Source organism: Corvus kubaryi, unplaced genomic scaffold (genome assembly GCF_017639235.1).
Source record: "Corvus kubaryi isolate FWS band 111438036 unplaced genomic scaffold, C.kubaryi_AGA036_p1.0 37323, whole genome shotgun sequence".
NCBI classification, from domain to species: domain Eukaryota; kingdom Metazoa; phylum Chordata; class Aves; order Passeriformes; family Corvidae; genus Corvus; species Corvus kubaryi.
The window spans coordinates 337765-350499 of record NW_024581102.1 but is presented as its reverse complement, the minus strand read 5'-3'; the positions used below and the strand labels follow the sequence as shown (position 1 = coordinate 350499).

Below are 12735 nucleotides of genomic sequence, written 5' to 3'. Positions count from 1 at the left end.
CGGGGGGTTCCCGGGGGTTCCCGGGGGGTTCCCGGGGGTGTCACGGGGCATTCCCGGGGCGGCCAGGGGTCACCGGGGTCTCCGCGCGCGCTCCGTCACCACGGCAACGGCGCGCGCAGGGGGCGGGGGGCGGGGCCCGGGCTCTGGCCCCGCCCCCTCTGCCTGTCAGTCAGGCCGCGCGCAGCCCACCCTGCTGGGGGCTTGGCCCCGCCCCCGGCGGCCGGGGCTGGCGCCGATTGGTCCAGGCGGGGCTCGGCCCCGCCCCCGCGGCGCAGGTTCGGGTGAGAGGCGATCGCGGCCGGAGCGGCACCGGGAGCGGCACCGGGAGCGGGAGGTACCGGCGGGGCCGGGCGGGGCCGGGCGGGGCCGAGGGGGCTGGGCTGGGCTGGGCTGGGCTGGGCTGGGCTGGGCTTGGCTTTTCTTTTCCCGCACCGGCGGACCTGGCTCGTTATCGGGACGGGTTGGACAATCGCGACAGGTGCGTGTGTCTCGACGGGCGCGAGCGAATCGAGAGGCGAGGATGGAAGGGAGTGCCCCGCCATCCCCGCCCGGGGCGCTTCGTGGGGTATCGCCGGGCAGAAAAGCTGTGTGTGGCCGCCGCCCACCTATGGCGACACACCTGTCGCGACAGGGCGATCGTGTCGCGACAGCGCGAGGGGTTCGCCTCGGCAGCGTGTAATGCCGGGGACGGCTGCTCCTCCCCGAACGGGCCCAGCTCCCTCGTCGGCGCCCTGTCGCGATCGGAAGCGGAGCAGCAGGTGCGCGGGGCGCGGCGGAGCGGGGACCCCGGGGCGGTGGGGGCGCGGGGGGCGAGGGGCGGCAGGGGTCCCGCCGGGCCCGGCCCATTGTTCCGCTGGCTCTCCCGGGCGGCCCCGCCCCGGCTCGGAGCATCCTTTGTGCTGGGCGGCCCCGGGCTTTGTCTGCGGAGCCGCCCCGGGCCGGCGGGACCGGGAACCCCGCGCCTCGGGACCCGGCACGGGGACCCCCCGCACTCTCCGCATCGCGCTCCGGGACCCACCGCAGCGGCACCGCCCCCGCGCCTCGCCCGGGCCTGGCCCAGACCGGGGCTGCGCCCAGCCCAGCGCCCCGCACCGGGGGACGGCCCGGCTCTCCCGCGGGGACCCCCGGCCGGGCCCCCCCGTCTCGCAGCACCCCTGTTTCAGTGACCGCCGCTCCGGCCTCCTTCCGCAATGACCTGGGGGTCAGCGCCGGGGGGTGACGGGGAGCTGGGAGCGGGATGAGACCCGCCGCGTCCCCGCAGCCTGTGCCGGGACCCTCCGCAGCGCCCCGCGCCCGCTCGGGCGTGGCCGCGCCGTGCCCGTTTCCGTGCCCGGGCTGGGCCGGGCCGGGCCAAGGTGCCCGCGAGGGACAAGGAGCGGCCGCCCGCCCGCAGCATCTCGGGTTTGGCGGTAGCAGCTCTGATGGAGCACCCTTCAGCCGCCGATCGCGGGTCTCCTGGTCCTTCCCGGGGCGGTGGCTCGGTGGCACCGCATCCCGTCCTGGCCGGGGGGGCGGTCGGTGGGACCCCGGCAGCAGGACACCGACACCAGCCTGCCCATGCCCGTACCGGAGCCAGGGCAGGGGCAGGGCTGGGGGCCCTGGTGCTGTGACCCCCCCGCCGGGGCATCTCTCGGGTGGAGAGCGATGCCCACCCAGCCGCCGCCTCTGGCCAGGGACAGGCAGTGGTCGCGGGTCGGTGTCACCGGAGTGACGGTCACCAAGCCCAGCCTGACAAAGGGGAGTCCCCGCCGGCGGGGTGGGTGCAGGGTGGGCGCGGGCAGGGTGGGTGCCGGGGTCTCGCCGGCGCAGACAAAAGCGGGGGGCGGTGAGGGGCCCCCGGCCTCGCCGCGCCGCACAATGCGGCAGCCCCGGCACAAAGGCCGGGCCCGACAACCGCCCCGACCCCAACAGGTGCCTCTGGCAGCCCCCGCCGGGGCTGGGGTCCCTTTGTCCTGCCGGGGTCACAGCTGTCCTCGCGGCCGGGGGCCGCCGCGGCAGCCGGCGGGGCTGGGGGGGCTGCGAGCCCCCCGAATGGTCGCGCCGCTTTGTGTGCCGGGAAGCGGCGCCGCGGCCACCGCCTGCCGAGGTGGCCGAGCCGGGGGGCTGCGGCGCGGGGTGGGCGGGGGTCCCCGGGGTGCCTGCTGGTGGCCCCCCCGGCGCTGACGCTGCGTTTCTGCCCTGCTCCGGAGCCTGTTGTCTGGCAGAAGCCTCCGGCCACCGCGCCAGGATGGCCACCGCCGGCTGATGCTGGCTGTGCCACCACGCTGCAGCGGCTGGCTGGAGCGCGGGCAAGGGCTCCGGTGCCACCAGGGCTGGTGCCATGCTGCCATTGTGGCCCGGGCTGGGGGATAGAGGGGCAGAGCCCCTGGGGATGCTCAGTCTGAGCTTGGGGGGCACTGGTGTAAGGCGGGAGCACTGGTGTGAGTGCTGGGATTGAGCTGGGGTCACTGCTGTGAGCTGGGGGGACTGACTGGGAGCACTGGGTGTGATCTGGGGGCAGTGAGGGTGAATTGGGGGCACTGGTGTGCCAGACAGGCCACTGTGGGCATCCAGTGCTGGGCACGGGGCTGGTGGTGCGGGGAGGTCAGTGCAGGGGGCCACTGACTGCTCCCTGGGGAGGGGGTGGGAAAGGTGCCTGGAACCGCGGCATGAGGGCAGCGTGGTGGCAGCAGCGTGGGTGGCTCTGTGGTGGCCAAGGCCACAGGCAGCATGTGGAGCTGCCAACTCTTCTCTGTGCACGGTGGCCAGCCCACGCCTGTGCCCCCAGGAGTGCCCTGTCCCCTCGCCAGCCTTGCACCCCCTCTGCCATGCTTACCCCACCTCCTGTCCACCCACGGTGGCCCCCTCTGCCCCGTTTCCCCCGTGTCAGGGGTGTCACGGTGCTGGAAGCTGCGGCACTGCTGGCAGTCGCGTGTTCCATGCTCCAGATCCATCCGTCACCACAGCCCGCTTTCATCTCGGGATGCGACGTGCCGCCTCCCCCCCACCCTATCTGTACTGTGCCACCTCCCCCCTGCACCCCCTCCTGCATCTCCTGCCTGGCCCAGCCCTGCTCTGAGGTCCCAGGGGCTCATAGGGGCAGCGTGCACCACGGTGGCACTGTGGGCACCAGCTCGTCCCCTCTGGTCTCACTCCACCGAGGTGGATCTCTGCCCTCATGTCTTGCCCCTGATGTCAGTCAGGGCAGGCCCCGACTGGCGTGAGGACTCAGAGAGTGCTTGGCTGTGGCTGACCCCCTTGTTGCTGTCATCCCCCTCATCCCTTACAGTGTAGCACAGCCCTCACATGGGGCAGCAGCTTCCCCATGTGCCCGAGGCAGAGCTGGGGGGCAGCAGGGGCAGGTGTGGGTGCTGGACCACTGGGTGCCAGTGCCCAGCGTGCCACAGTGGCCTGACATGCTGCACGAGGTCACTGCCACCCCGCCGTGGTCCCTTGGGGGCTTTCTCAGCAGTGACACAGCTGTGCGTGCCAGTGACATTACCGAGGGGGGCCGCCTGCAGGACCCCGGCAGCTGCTCCTGCTGCTCTGTGCTGAGGTGAGGGCATCGGGACAAGGTGCCAGCTGGCACCAGGATCACCCACGGCAGCCCCTGTGCAGCCCAGGGGCAGGAGCCGGCCCAGGAAGGGCTGCTGTCCCCCCCAGTGCAGTGGTGGTCCCATGGTGGGAACAGCCACTTGCCCCCAGCCCCGGCAGCTGCACTGGCCTGTGGCTCTGGGAATGCCCAGCTGCCGGCAAAGCCTGGCCCAGCCTCACGGCCAGCACGGCTCCTGCCAGCTCTGGTGCCTGAGAAGCCATTTGCTGCCCAGCAGGTGTTGGAAATCCCTGGCACAGCTCGGGACGGTCCCTTCAGAGCACTGTCCCTGTCTCAGCACCCACCTGGAGCCACAGTGGGGCTGTGGCAGCACCAGCCACCCCTGCTGCAAGGTCCCTGCCCCCACCAGCAGTAGCCTTTGCCCATGGCTCAGTTCTGGCCACAGTGGACCTGTCCAAGGGTCTGGGCACCCGGGGTTGGGTGGGCAGCGGGGGCCGTTCCCACAGAGCTGGTCGGTGCCAGCATCATGTCAGCGATGCCGGACAGTCCCGCACTGCCCATGGGGGAGCCTTGGGCTTTATCTGGTGGAGGGGCCCCTGGTGGTCCCTGCAGTGGGGACAGTGAGGCAGGGGTCTCTTTGTGGGTCTCTGCAGTGAGGGGTCTGGTTTGGGGGTTCTGGTTGGGTCCCAGCCCACCTCATGCCCCCCGGGTGGGCACAGCCGGCACGTGCTGTCCCTGCTCTGATGGGTCGATGGTGTTTGACCTTCACCAAATGACTTATTGATCGTGTCTGGGGATGCCCCTCGCTGCCGGGGGCTCAGGCAGCACTGAGGCAGTGCAGGGGTCTCTGGCGTGGGGCTGTGGGCAGAGACCCCAGGGAGTGATGCCAGCCCTGGTGCTGTCCATTCCAGTCCTGGTCGCTCACAGGGACAAGGCAGGCAGCCTGCCCTGGATGTGGTTGCTGTCACTTTGTGGGGACACCCAGCAGTGTCCCCATGGCACATGTGGCAATGGCATTGGAGGGTGGCAGGGCTGGGGTCTGGCAGCCCTGCTCCAGGTGCTGGGTCTGCAGGGGGTGTGGCACCGGCCTGGGTGCAGCCTGGAGTCACTGGAGCAGGGTTCTTGGCAGGGAGGCAGCCCCCAGCTCTGTGCCAGGGCCCCTCCTCTCCACGGATTTCCCGGGATTATCCATTGACATGGCCCGTGGAGGACGCGCAGCTGCGGGGCTGAGCCCTGCCCACACCAGGGCACCTCTGGTGAGGGTGGGCAGCAGAGTGACCCCCAGCCCTGGGGGGCTCCTAGTGGTCACCCCGGTGCTGCCTCTGCCCTGCAGCACCATGATGGCCAACGCAGCCACCATGCGGATCCTCATCAAGGGGGGGAAGGTGGTGAACGACGACTGCACCCTCGAGGCCGACGTCTACATTGAGAACGGCATCATCCAGCAAGTGGGGCGCGAGCTGATGATCCCCGGCGGTGCCAAGGTCATCGATGCCACCGGCAAGCTCGTCATCCCGGGCGGCATCGACACCAGCACCCACTTCCACCAGACCTTCATGAACGCCACCTGTGTCGATGACTTCTACCATGGCACCAAGGTACCCCTGTGGCCTGAGCCCCCGTGTGGGGTCTGCTCCCTGCTTTGGGGGCTCCCTGGGGGCGCAGATTGGTGCAGGCAGCTCCCCGCCCCAGCACCGTGGGCATCTCAGCAGCAGCAGCAGCTCCACGGGAGCATTGTGGCATGGCACCGCCTGTCCCCATGTCCCCATCCATCACGTCCCCTCGCTGTGAGAACCCTCCTCCCACGCTGGGGCCGTGGCACCCTGTGCCAGCCCGGGGACCCTCTGCCCTCCCTGTGCCGGTGGCACTGTGTACTGAGTGTTGCTGCCTGGGAGTGTCAAGGGGCCAGCACAGGATTGTCCCTGCAGCTTGTCCCACTGTCCCCAGCGCCCACACAGAGCAGCCATTGTGCCAGGCCAGCGCTGGCCGTGCCTGTCCCCAGGGTGCCCGCTGTCCCTGGGCAGGGGGCTTGGCAGTGTGCTGAAGGGAAGGGGCCGGTGCAATGACCACGGGCGCCCTGTGCCAGGCCGGCTCCCTGTCACTGTCACCCGCCTCGTGGCACCACACCGGCGCCTCCCGAGAGGGCCGATGGGCAAAGGAGCTTTGGGGATTAGTGGGGCCGGGTGAGCCGGGGACACTGGCAGTGCCACAGCGCCTGCACTACCGCCCACGCTGACACGGCGGGGGGGCTCCCCGCGGCCCCATCCTACGTGGGGCTCTGTGCCAGGGGGCTGCTGGGTCCCTCAGCACCCCAAATCCAGTGGTTGGGGCTGAGGGGGCAGTGGGTGCCCTGGTGGTGGCAGGATGGGGCTCTCCAGATGTGTGATGCACCCAAATGTGCTGCTGCAAATGGGCAGCCATCGATGGGGCCAGGGGGCTGCAGGGGTCCCTGCCTGCACCCAGGACCCCCACCCATCCGTGGGCAATGCCATGCCCAAACGTGGCTCACGGCCGCGGTCCCTGTGCCCCGCAGGCAGCGCTGGTGGGGGGCACGACGATGATCATTGGCCACGTCCTGCCCGACAAGGAGACGTCGCTGCTGGACGCCTACGAGAAGTGCCGCAGCCTGGCCGACCCCAAGGTGTGCTGCGACTACGCCTTGCACATGGGCATCACCTGGTGGGCGCCCAAGGTGAGTCTGGCACGGCTCCGGGAGCAGCTGCCGGGGCTAATTCCCAGCCCCGCTGATCCCATTAGCTGCTTGGGGGGTGGGCTGAGCCCCCAGGATGCCTTTTGAGCTGCCCTGAGCCGGGCTCAGCGGGGCAGTGGCTCAGGGGTGCCCCGGGGCAAGGGGTCCCCGTGTGGCTGAACCCCTCACTGGGGCAGGGAAAGTGCTGCTGCTGCTTCGTGGAGGGGAGCAGGGTGCCCAGGGCTGGTGGTCCCAGCCTGGGGGGACCCCAACCCACAGCATGACCCCCATGGGGGTGGCAGGCAGGATTGGTGACCAGACCCCATCCCGCAGCACACTCAGCCCCTGCAATCCCCTCAAAGCTGCTGGAGTGGGATCAGACCTGGCTCCCGGCTGTGCTGCAGACACACCCCAGCCCTGACCCCCCTTCCAGCAGACCAGGGGCAGAGGAATGGTGTGGGTGTCCCCCGGGGGCAAGAAAATCCCTTCTGGTCCCCCCCAACATCTGTCACTCCCCACGTCACCCACAAATCCATATCCCGTGTCCCCAGGGGGGTGTCAGTCCCTGCCCCACGGCAGGGGCCCCTCGTGGAGTGAGGTCCCACTCTGACCCCCTGTCCCGGTGCAGGTGAAGGCAGAGATGGAGACGCTGGTGCGGGAGAAGGGGGTGAACTCCTTCCAGATGTTCATGACCTACAAGGACCTGTACATGCTGCGGGACAGCGAGCTCTACCAGGTCCTGCGCGCGTGCCGCGACATTGGTGCCATCGCCCGCGTCCACGCTGAGAACGGAGAGCTGGTGGCCGAGGTGAGGGCAGGGGCATGGGGGTGCAATGGACACCCAGCTGGGGGCAGCAGAACCTCCGCCCTGACCCCCCCAAATTCCCCAGGGAGCCAAGGAAGCTCTGGATCTGGGCATTACGGGGCCGGAGGGCATTGAGATCAGCCGGCCTGAAGAGGTAGGTGATGGCAGGTGTCACCATGCCACTGCAGCAGTGGCATGGGATGTGGCTGGGATGGTCCAGGACATCCATATGGCTGCCACCACCCATCCTTGTGTCACCCACCCGCCCATTGGTGCCACCATTGTGTGTCACGTGTGTCACCGCCGGCTCTCTCTACAGCTGGAAGCTGAGGCCACGCACCGCGTCATCACCATCGCCAACCGGGTGAGTGTTCCTGCACATCACCCGGCTGGGGGTGGGCGTCCCGGTCCCGTGGGGGTCCCTGTGCCTCAGCAGGGGTGCAGAGATCCCCGGGGAGCTGGGGTGCCATGGAGACAGCACCACTGACCCCCTCTACGCAGACCCACTGCCCTGTGTACCTGGTGAACGTCTCCAGCATGTCCGCAGGGGATGTCATCGCCGCTGCCAAGATGCAAGGTAGGGGACATGGGTGGGGACCCCCCTCCCCAACACACGTGGGGGCAAGGGGCACCTGTGTGGCACAGAAACACCCATTGACACAGGACACACATGGGCACCAGGGAGGTTTTGGGCTTGGAGGGATACGGACAGGGATTGTGGAGCTGTGGGCATGCAGAGAGACACTGGGCACCCATAGACACAGGCAGGGACAGACACACAGCACAGGAACACGGGTGTGCCTGTGGGGCCGTGCCCTGGCACAGGGGGGCACACCTGGGCCCCCAGCGCTGCTCATACACGCGGGACACACACGTGAGCACACAGGGGACACACACGGGACACACACGGGGCACACACGGGACAGAGGGCTCATGCCCTGCTAGGAACATGGGGATGCTGACATGACAGAGCACACACGTGTGCCCCTTGCACACCTGCCGTCGCACACCCACCCGTTGCACACGCGTGTGCCTCCGCCTGGCAGGGAAGGTGGTGTACGCAGAGACGACCACGGCGCACGCCACACTCACCGGGCTGCACTACTACCACCAGGACTGGTTCCACGCCGCCGCCTACGTCACCGTGCCGCCGCTGCGCCTCGACACCAACACCTCCGCCTACCTCATGAGCCTGCTCGCCAAGTGAGACCTGCCCCGGGCACCTCTCCCTGCCCCACAGGCACCCCGTCCCTGCCAGCCGCGCTCGCCAGTGCTATCTGGGCATCCTGATGTCCGGCATACCCAGGTGTCCCAGGCTGGGTGCCAGGCTGTCCAGCTGTGCCATTGCCCCAGCACTCTGCTCCCTTGGCCTTGAGGCACCTCATCCTTTGGGCACCCCACACCATGGGCATCAGGCTCTCTGTGCCTCACTGCCCGGACACTGTACACCCCTGGGGACACGCTCTGTGGGTGCTGCACTTCCCAAGGACTCACTGAGCCCCACTCAGCCACTCACTGCATGGGTGCTCCATTCCCTGGGCACCCTGTTCTCCAGGCACCCCCTGGTGTGCGTGCCCCGTTTCCTGGATGCCCCATTCCCTGGACGTCTTGCTCCCTGGGTGCCAAGAACTCCAGGCATCCCATGGTGTAGGTGCCCCATTTCCCGGGCACTGAGCTCCCCAGGCACCCCATGGTGGGGGTACCCCATTCCCTGGGTCTGGGCTCCCTGGGCACCCCAAGCAGCCCTGGCAGTGCTGTCCCCTACCCTGCTCTGTCCCCCGCAGTGACACACTGAACATCGTGGCCTCGGACCACCGGCCTTTCAGCACCAAGCAGAAGGCCATGGGCAAGGAGGACTTCACCAAGATCCCCCATGGCGTCAGCGGGGTGCAGGACCGCATGAACATCATCTGGGAGCGTGGCGTGGTATGGCACTGCTGGCCTCGGCACGGGGTGGTGCTGGGGGTTCACAGGGGCCTTGTGGGAGTGGGACATCCCATCGGGTGTTTGCCCCCTGGCATGAGGGCAGTGGGCAAGGTGCTCCCCAGAGCACGCCAGTGGGTCCTGGCAAGGATCCTGGCCCCCGCAGCACACCTGGGATTTCTGGGGGACTTGGGGGTGACAGGGAGCGACACAGCCCAGCACATCCTCACCCCCACTCCGGCGGCAGGTGGGGGGTAAGATGGATGAGAACCGCTTTGTGGCCGTGACCAGCTCCAATGCTGCCAAGATCCACAACCTGTACCCCCGCAAAGGCCGGATCATCCCCGGGGCTGACGCTGACGTTGTGGTCTGGGACCCTGAGGCCACCAAGTAGGTGCACCCCATGGCAGGGGGCTGGAGAAGGGCTCCCTGTGCCCCCAGCACTCGTTCACCACCCCGTCCCCCTGCCCAGGACCATCTCTGCCAGCACCCAGGTGCAGGGCGGGGACATCAACCTGTACGAGAACATGCGGTGCCACGGGGTGCCCCTGGTCACCATCAGCCGTGGGCGCGTGGTCTATGAGAACGGCGTCTTCATGTGCGCCGAGGGCACCGGCAAGTTCTGCCCGCTCCGCTCCTTCCCGGACATCGCCTACAAGAAGCTGGTGCAGCGGGAGAAGGTACGGGGGCAATGGTGGCTGTGCCGTGGCCGTGCCAGAGCAGTGCCGTGGCTGTGCCGGAGTGGTGCCGTCACCATGCTGGAGCCGTGTGGGACAGGGGCTGCGCTATGCTGACTGCTGGAGGGGACAAGGGGGCAGTGACTGTGGTGGTCCCAGCAGCGCCAGAGGACGGTCTGTGCCAGGCCGATGCCACGCCGTGCTGCAGCATATGACAAGAGCACAGTGTGCCTTGTGCAGGGGACAGGGGTCCTTGGGGTCAGTGTGTGACAGAGAACCCTCCCCTGGGTCCTTGCCAGCACACTGGCAGTGCAAGAGGACAGTTGTCCCAACACGTGTGTGGCCCATGGCCATTTCAAGGCATGTGCTGAGGATCACGGCTCCCCATGGCCCCCGTTCAGGCTCTGCAGTTTGCTGGGTCTCCTAAGGCAGCCCCACAGTTCACAGTGGCCCCCGATGCACTGGGACAGGGACACGTGTGGCCGGGGCTGCCCAGCAGGGTACCCAGGAGCTCTGGCAGTCCCTGTCACCAAGGTCCCACCCATGTCCCCATGCTGTGGCTCTAGGGGATAGGCTGGGGCATTGGCGTGGTGCTGATGGTGCAAGGGAAGGGAGCGGCCAGGGCCCCGTCACAGGAAGATGATGGCCAGCACTGAGGCGCTTGTCGGGAGCTCTGTGTGGCTGGGGGGTGGCACAGGGCATCGCATGGGCTTGGTTTGATTTGGCTTTGCTTGGCTTTGTTTGTCTTGGCTTGGCCTCGCCAGGGGGACGGGGCGAGGGGCTGCTCTGCCAGGGCCACCCACCTCCCCCCGCCCATCTCCTGCCCTGGCACTGCTTCGCACTGGGCACCCCACAGCCCGCCCAGCATCTCGCCGAGTGCCCCCTCCCCAGCCGCAGCCCCTCCCCAGCCGCAGCCCCCTCCCCAGCCCCAGCATGCCCCGGCCCCTTCCCTCCCCCCGCCCGGCCGATCCGCACCCCGCTGTAGGGCCCTGGCGTCCCGCACCCCGCCGGCACTGCGGGCCCCCCGCCGCCCCGGCCGCAGCCCCCGCCCGGCGGGTGCTGATGCTCTCTCCGCTCTCTCTCTCGCTCCCGGCAGAGTTTGAAGCTGCGGGGTGTGGATCGCACCCCGTACCTGGGGGACGTGGCCGTGGTTGTGCATGCCGGGAAAAAAGAGACGGGGACGCCCCTGGCCGATACGCCCACCCGGCCGGCCACACGACACGGGGGCATGAGGGACCTCCACGAGTCCAGCTTCAGCCTGTCCGGTAAGAGCGGGGCCGCACTGAGGGGCCTGGCGCTCCGGCCTCGGCCCCCGCGGGGCTCGCCGGAGCCCTGCATCTGGTGGCTTCTGGCACCAGCCAGGCACTTGGCCCCCCCCAGGGTGTCCCCATTCCCCCCGCCACCTCCCAAGGTGCTCCCACTGCCACCCCAGGGTGTCCTGGCATCCCTCCCCTAGGGCTGTCCTGTCGTCCCCTTCTCCAGGCTGTCCCCATCCCCCCTGCAGGGAGTTCCCACTGCCATCCCAAAGTATCCCAATCACCCCCACATCCCCCCCCCCTTAAGGTGCAGCCCTCCTTCTCCTGGGCAGGGGGCCGTGGCAGAGCAGGGAGTTGCCCCCGTCCTCGGATTTGCAGCCCCCCAGCCCTCGCCCCTCCCTCCGTGCACCGTCCGTCGTGTGGCTGCGCTGGCTGGGGTTCTGGGGCGGGCTGGGGGTCTGTGCCAGTCAGGGGGGGACCGGGGGTCTGTGCGGGGAAGGATGAAGCGGCGTGCTGCTCTCGGGCAGCCCCCTCGCCGCGCTGTGCCGGGGCCGGTGGCGCTCCGTGCCGGCCAGCCCCTGCTCGGTGCTCTGGTGGGACCGGGGCCGCTCTGACCCCCGGAGGCAGGACGTGGGGACTTGGGGATCCCGGACGGCAGTGCTGGCACAAGGCCAGGGCTGCAAGAGGTGCTGGTCAGTGCTCCCCCACGTGCAGCACAGACGCGGTGGGACTGGGGGGACGCAGAGCCCCCGCAGTCCCAGCAGTGCCAGTGGTGCTGGGGTGCCAGGGGGGGTCACGGGGCTGTGCCCTGCTACCCCCACCCTGACACCGGCCGACCGTCCGTGTGTCCGGCAGGTTCTCAGATCGATGACCACGTTCCAAAACGAGCCTCGGCCCGGATTCTCGCTCCCCCCGGGGGCCGGTCGAGCGGCATCTGGTAGAGCCGGGGACCTGTCCCCCAACTGAGGACCAGGCGCCGCCCCCAGCGCCCCCGGACCCCGGCTCTGGCGGGGCTCCCCTCGCCGCGGGGGCCCTGCCCGGCCCCCGTCCCGCCGGTGGGGCCATGCCGCCGGTGGGGCCGTGCGCGGGGGCCGGGGGCCGCGGAGGGCCGGGGGCAGTGGGTGCCCCCCCCGGCCCTTTTCTGTTTGCACGTTGGATTTGGATCAGTGAATTTTTGACTTGTTTGTGCATCACGTGGAAATACTCTGAAGTGGTTTGTGTCACTAGCGTAGGGGAGACACAGGGACCCCCCCTTTCTGCCCCAGCCTGCCCCCATCCCTGTACCCCATCCATAACCCACACCACCATCCCTGATCCCCACTCCTGCCCCCCTCCATCGCCATCTCCCCATTCCTGACCCCCCTCCCTATTGCTGTCCCCCTCTCCCTGAACCCAGTCACCATCCCTGAGCCCCATCTCCATTGCTGTTGTTCCCATCTCCATCCCTGCACCTCCATCTCCATCCCTGACCCCCTTCTCCATCAGCACTCCCCCCTCTCCATCCCTGCACCTCCATCCCCCATCCCTGACCGCCTTCTCCATCAGCACTCCCCCCTCTCCATCCCTGAAGCCCCATCTCCATTCCTGACCCCTCCACCCCAGCCCCCCATTCCCATCTCTTCTCTCCCATGCCTTACCTGATCTCCATCCCTGACCCCCATCTGCACCCTCATTTCTGTCCCCCCTCAAAGCCCCACTCTATCCCTGAGCCCCCATCCCTATCCCTGCACCTCCCCATCCCTGCAACCCCCCTTCCTCCCCACCGTGAGCTTCCCCAGCCCCGCAGTGAGTGGTGTCACACACGTGTGTGTCACACCAGCATGGGCCCAGTGCGGTGTCCATAGCACACACCT

At 68.9% G+C, this 12735-nt stretch overlaps 1 protein-coding gene across 4 annotated transcripts; it reads left to right on the top strand.

Annotated features, from left to right (window-relative positions):
- The first annotated feature begins 228 nt into the window (after positions 1–228).
- DPYSL5 (dihydropyrimidinase like 5) lies at positions 229–12484 on the top strand. Of its 4 annotated transcripts, none has more exons than XM_042029467.1 (13): positions 229–334; positions 4866–5130; positions 6066–6224; positions 6850–7029; positions 7112–7180; positions 7346–7390; positions 7528–7603; positions 8073–8229; positions 8811–8952; positions 9197–9339; positions 9422–9629; positions 10723–10891; positions 11738–12484. In XM_042029467.1, exons 2-13 carry the CDS (start codon positions 4870–4872, stop codon positions 11821–11823), a joined length of 1695 nt encoding a protein of 564 aa, XP_041885401.1. In that variant the 5' UTR covers positions 229–334; positions 4866–4869; the 3' UTR covers positions 11824–12484. The 4 variants fall into 4 exon arrangements, with proteins under 4 accessions (XP_041885401.1, XP_041885402.1, XP_041885404.1 ...); XM_042029468.1 differs by lacking the exon at positions 229–334 and adding an exon at positions 403–478; XM_042029466.1 differs by lacking the exon at positions 229–334 and adding an exon at positions 544–758.
- Positions 12485–12735: the final 251 nt, after the last annotated feature.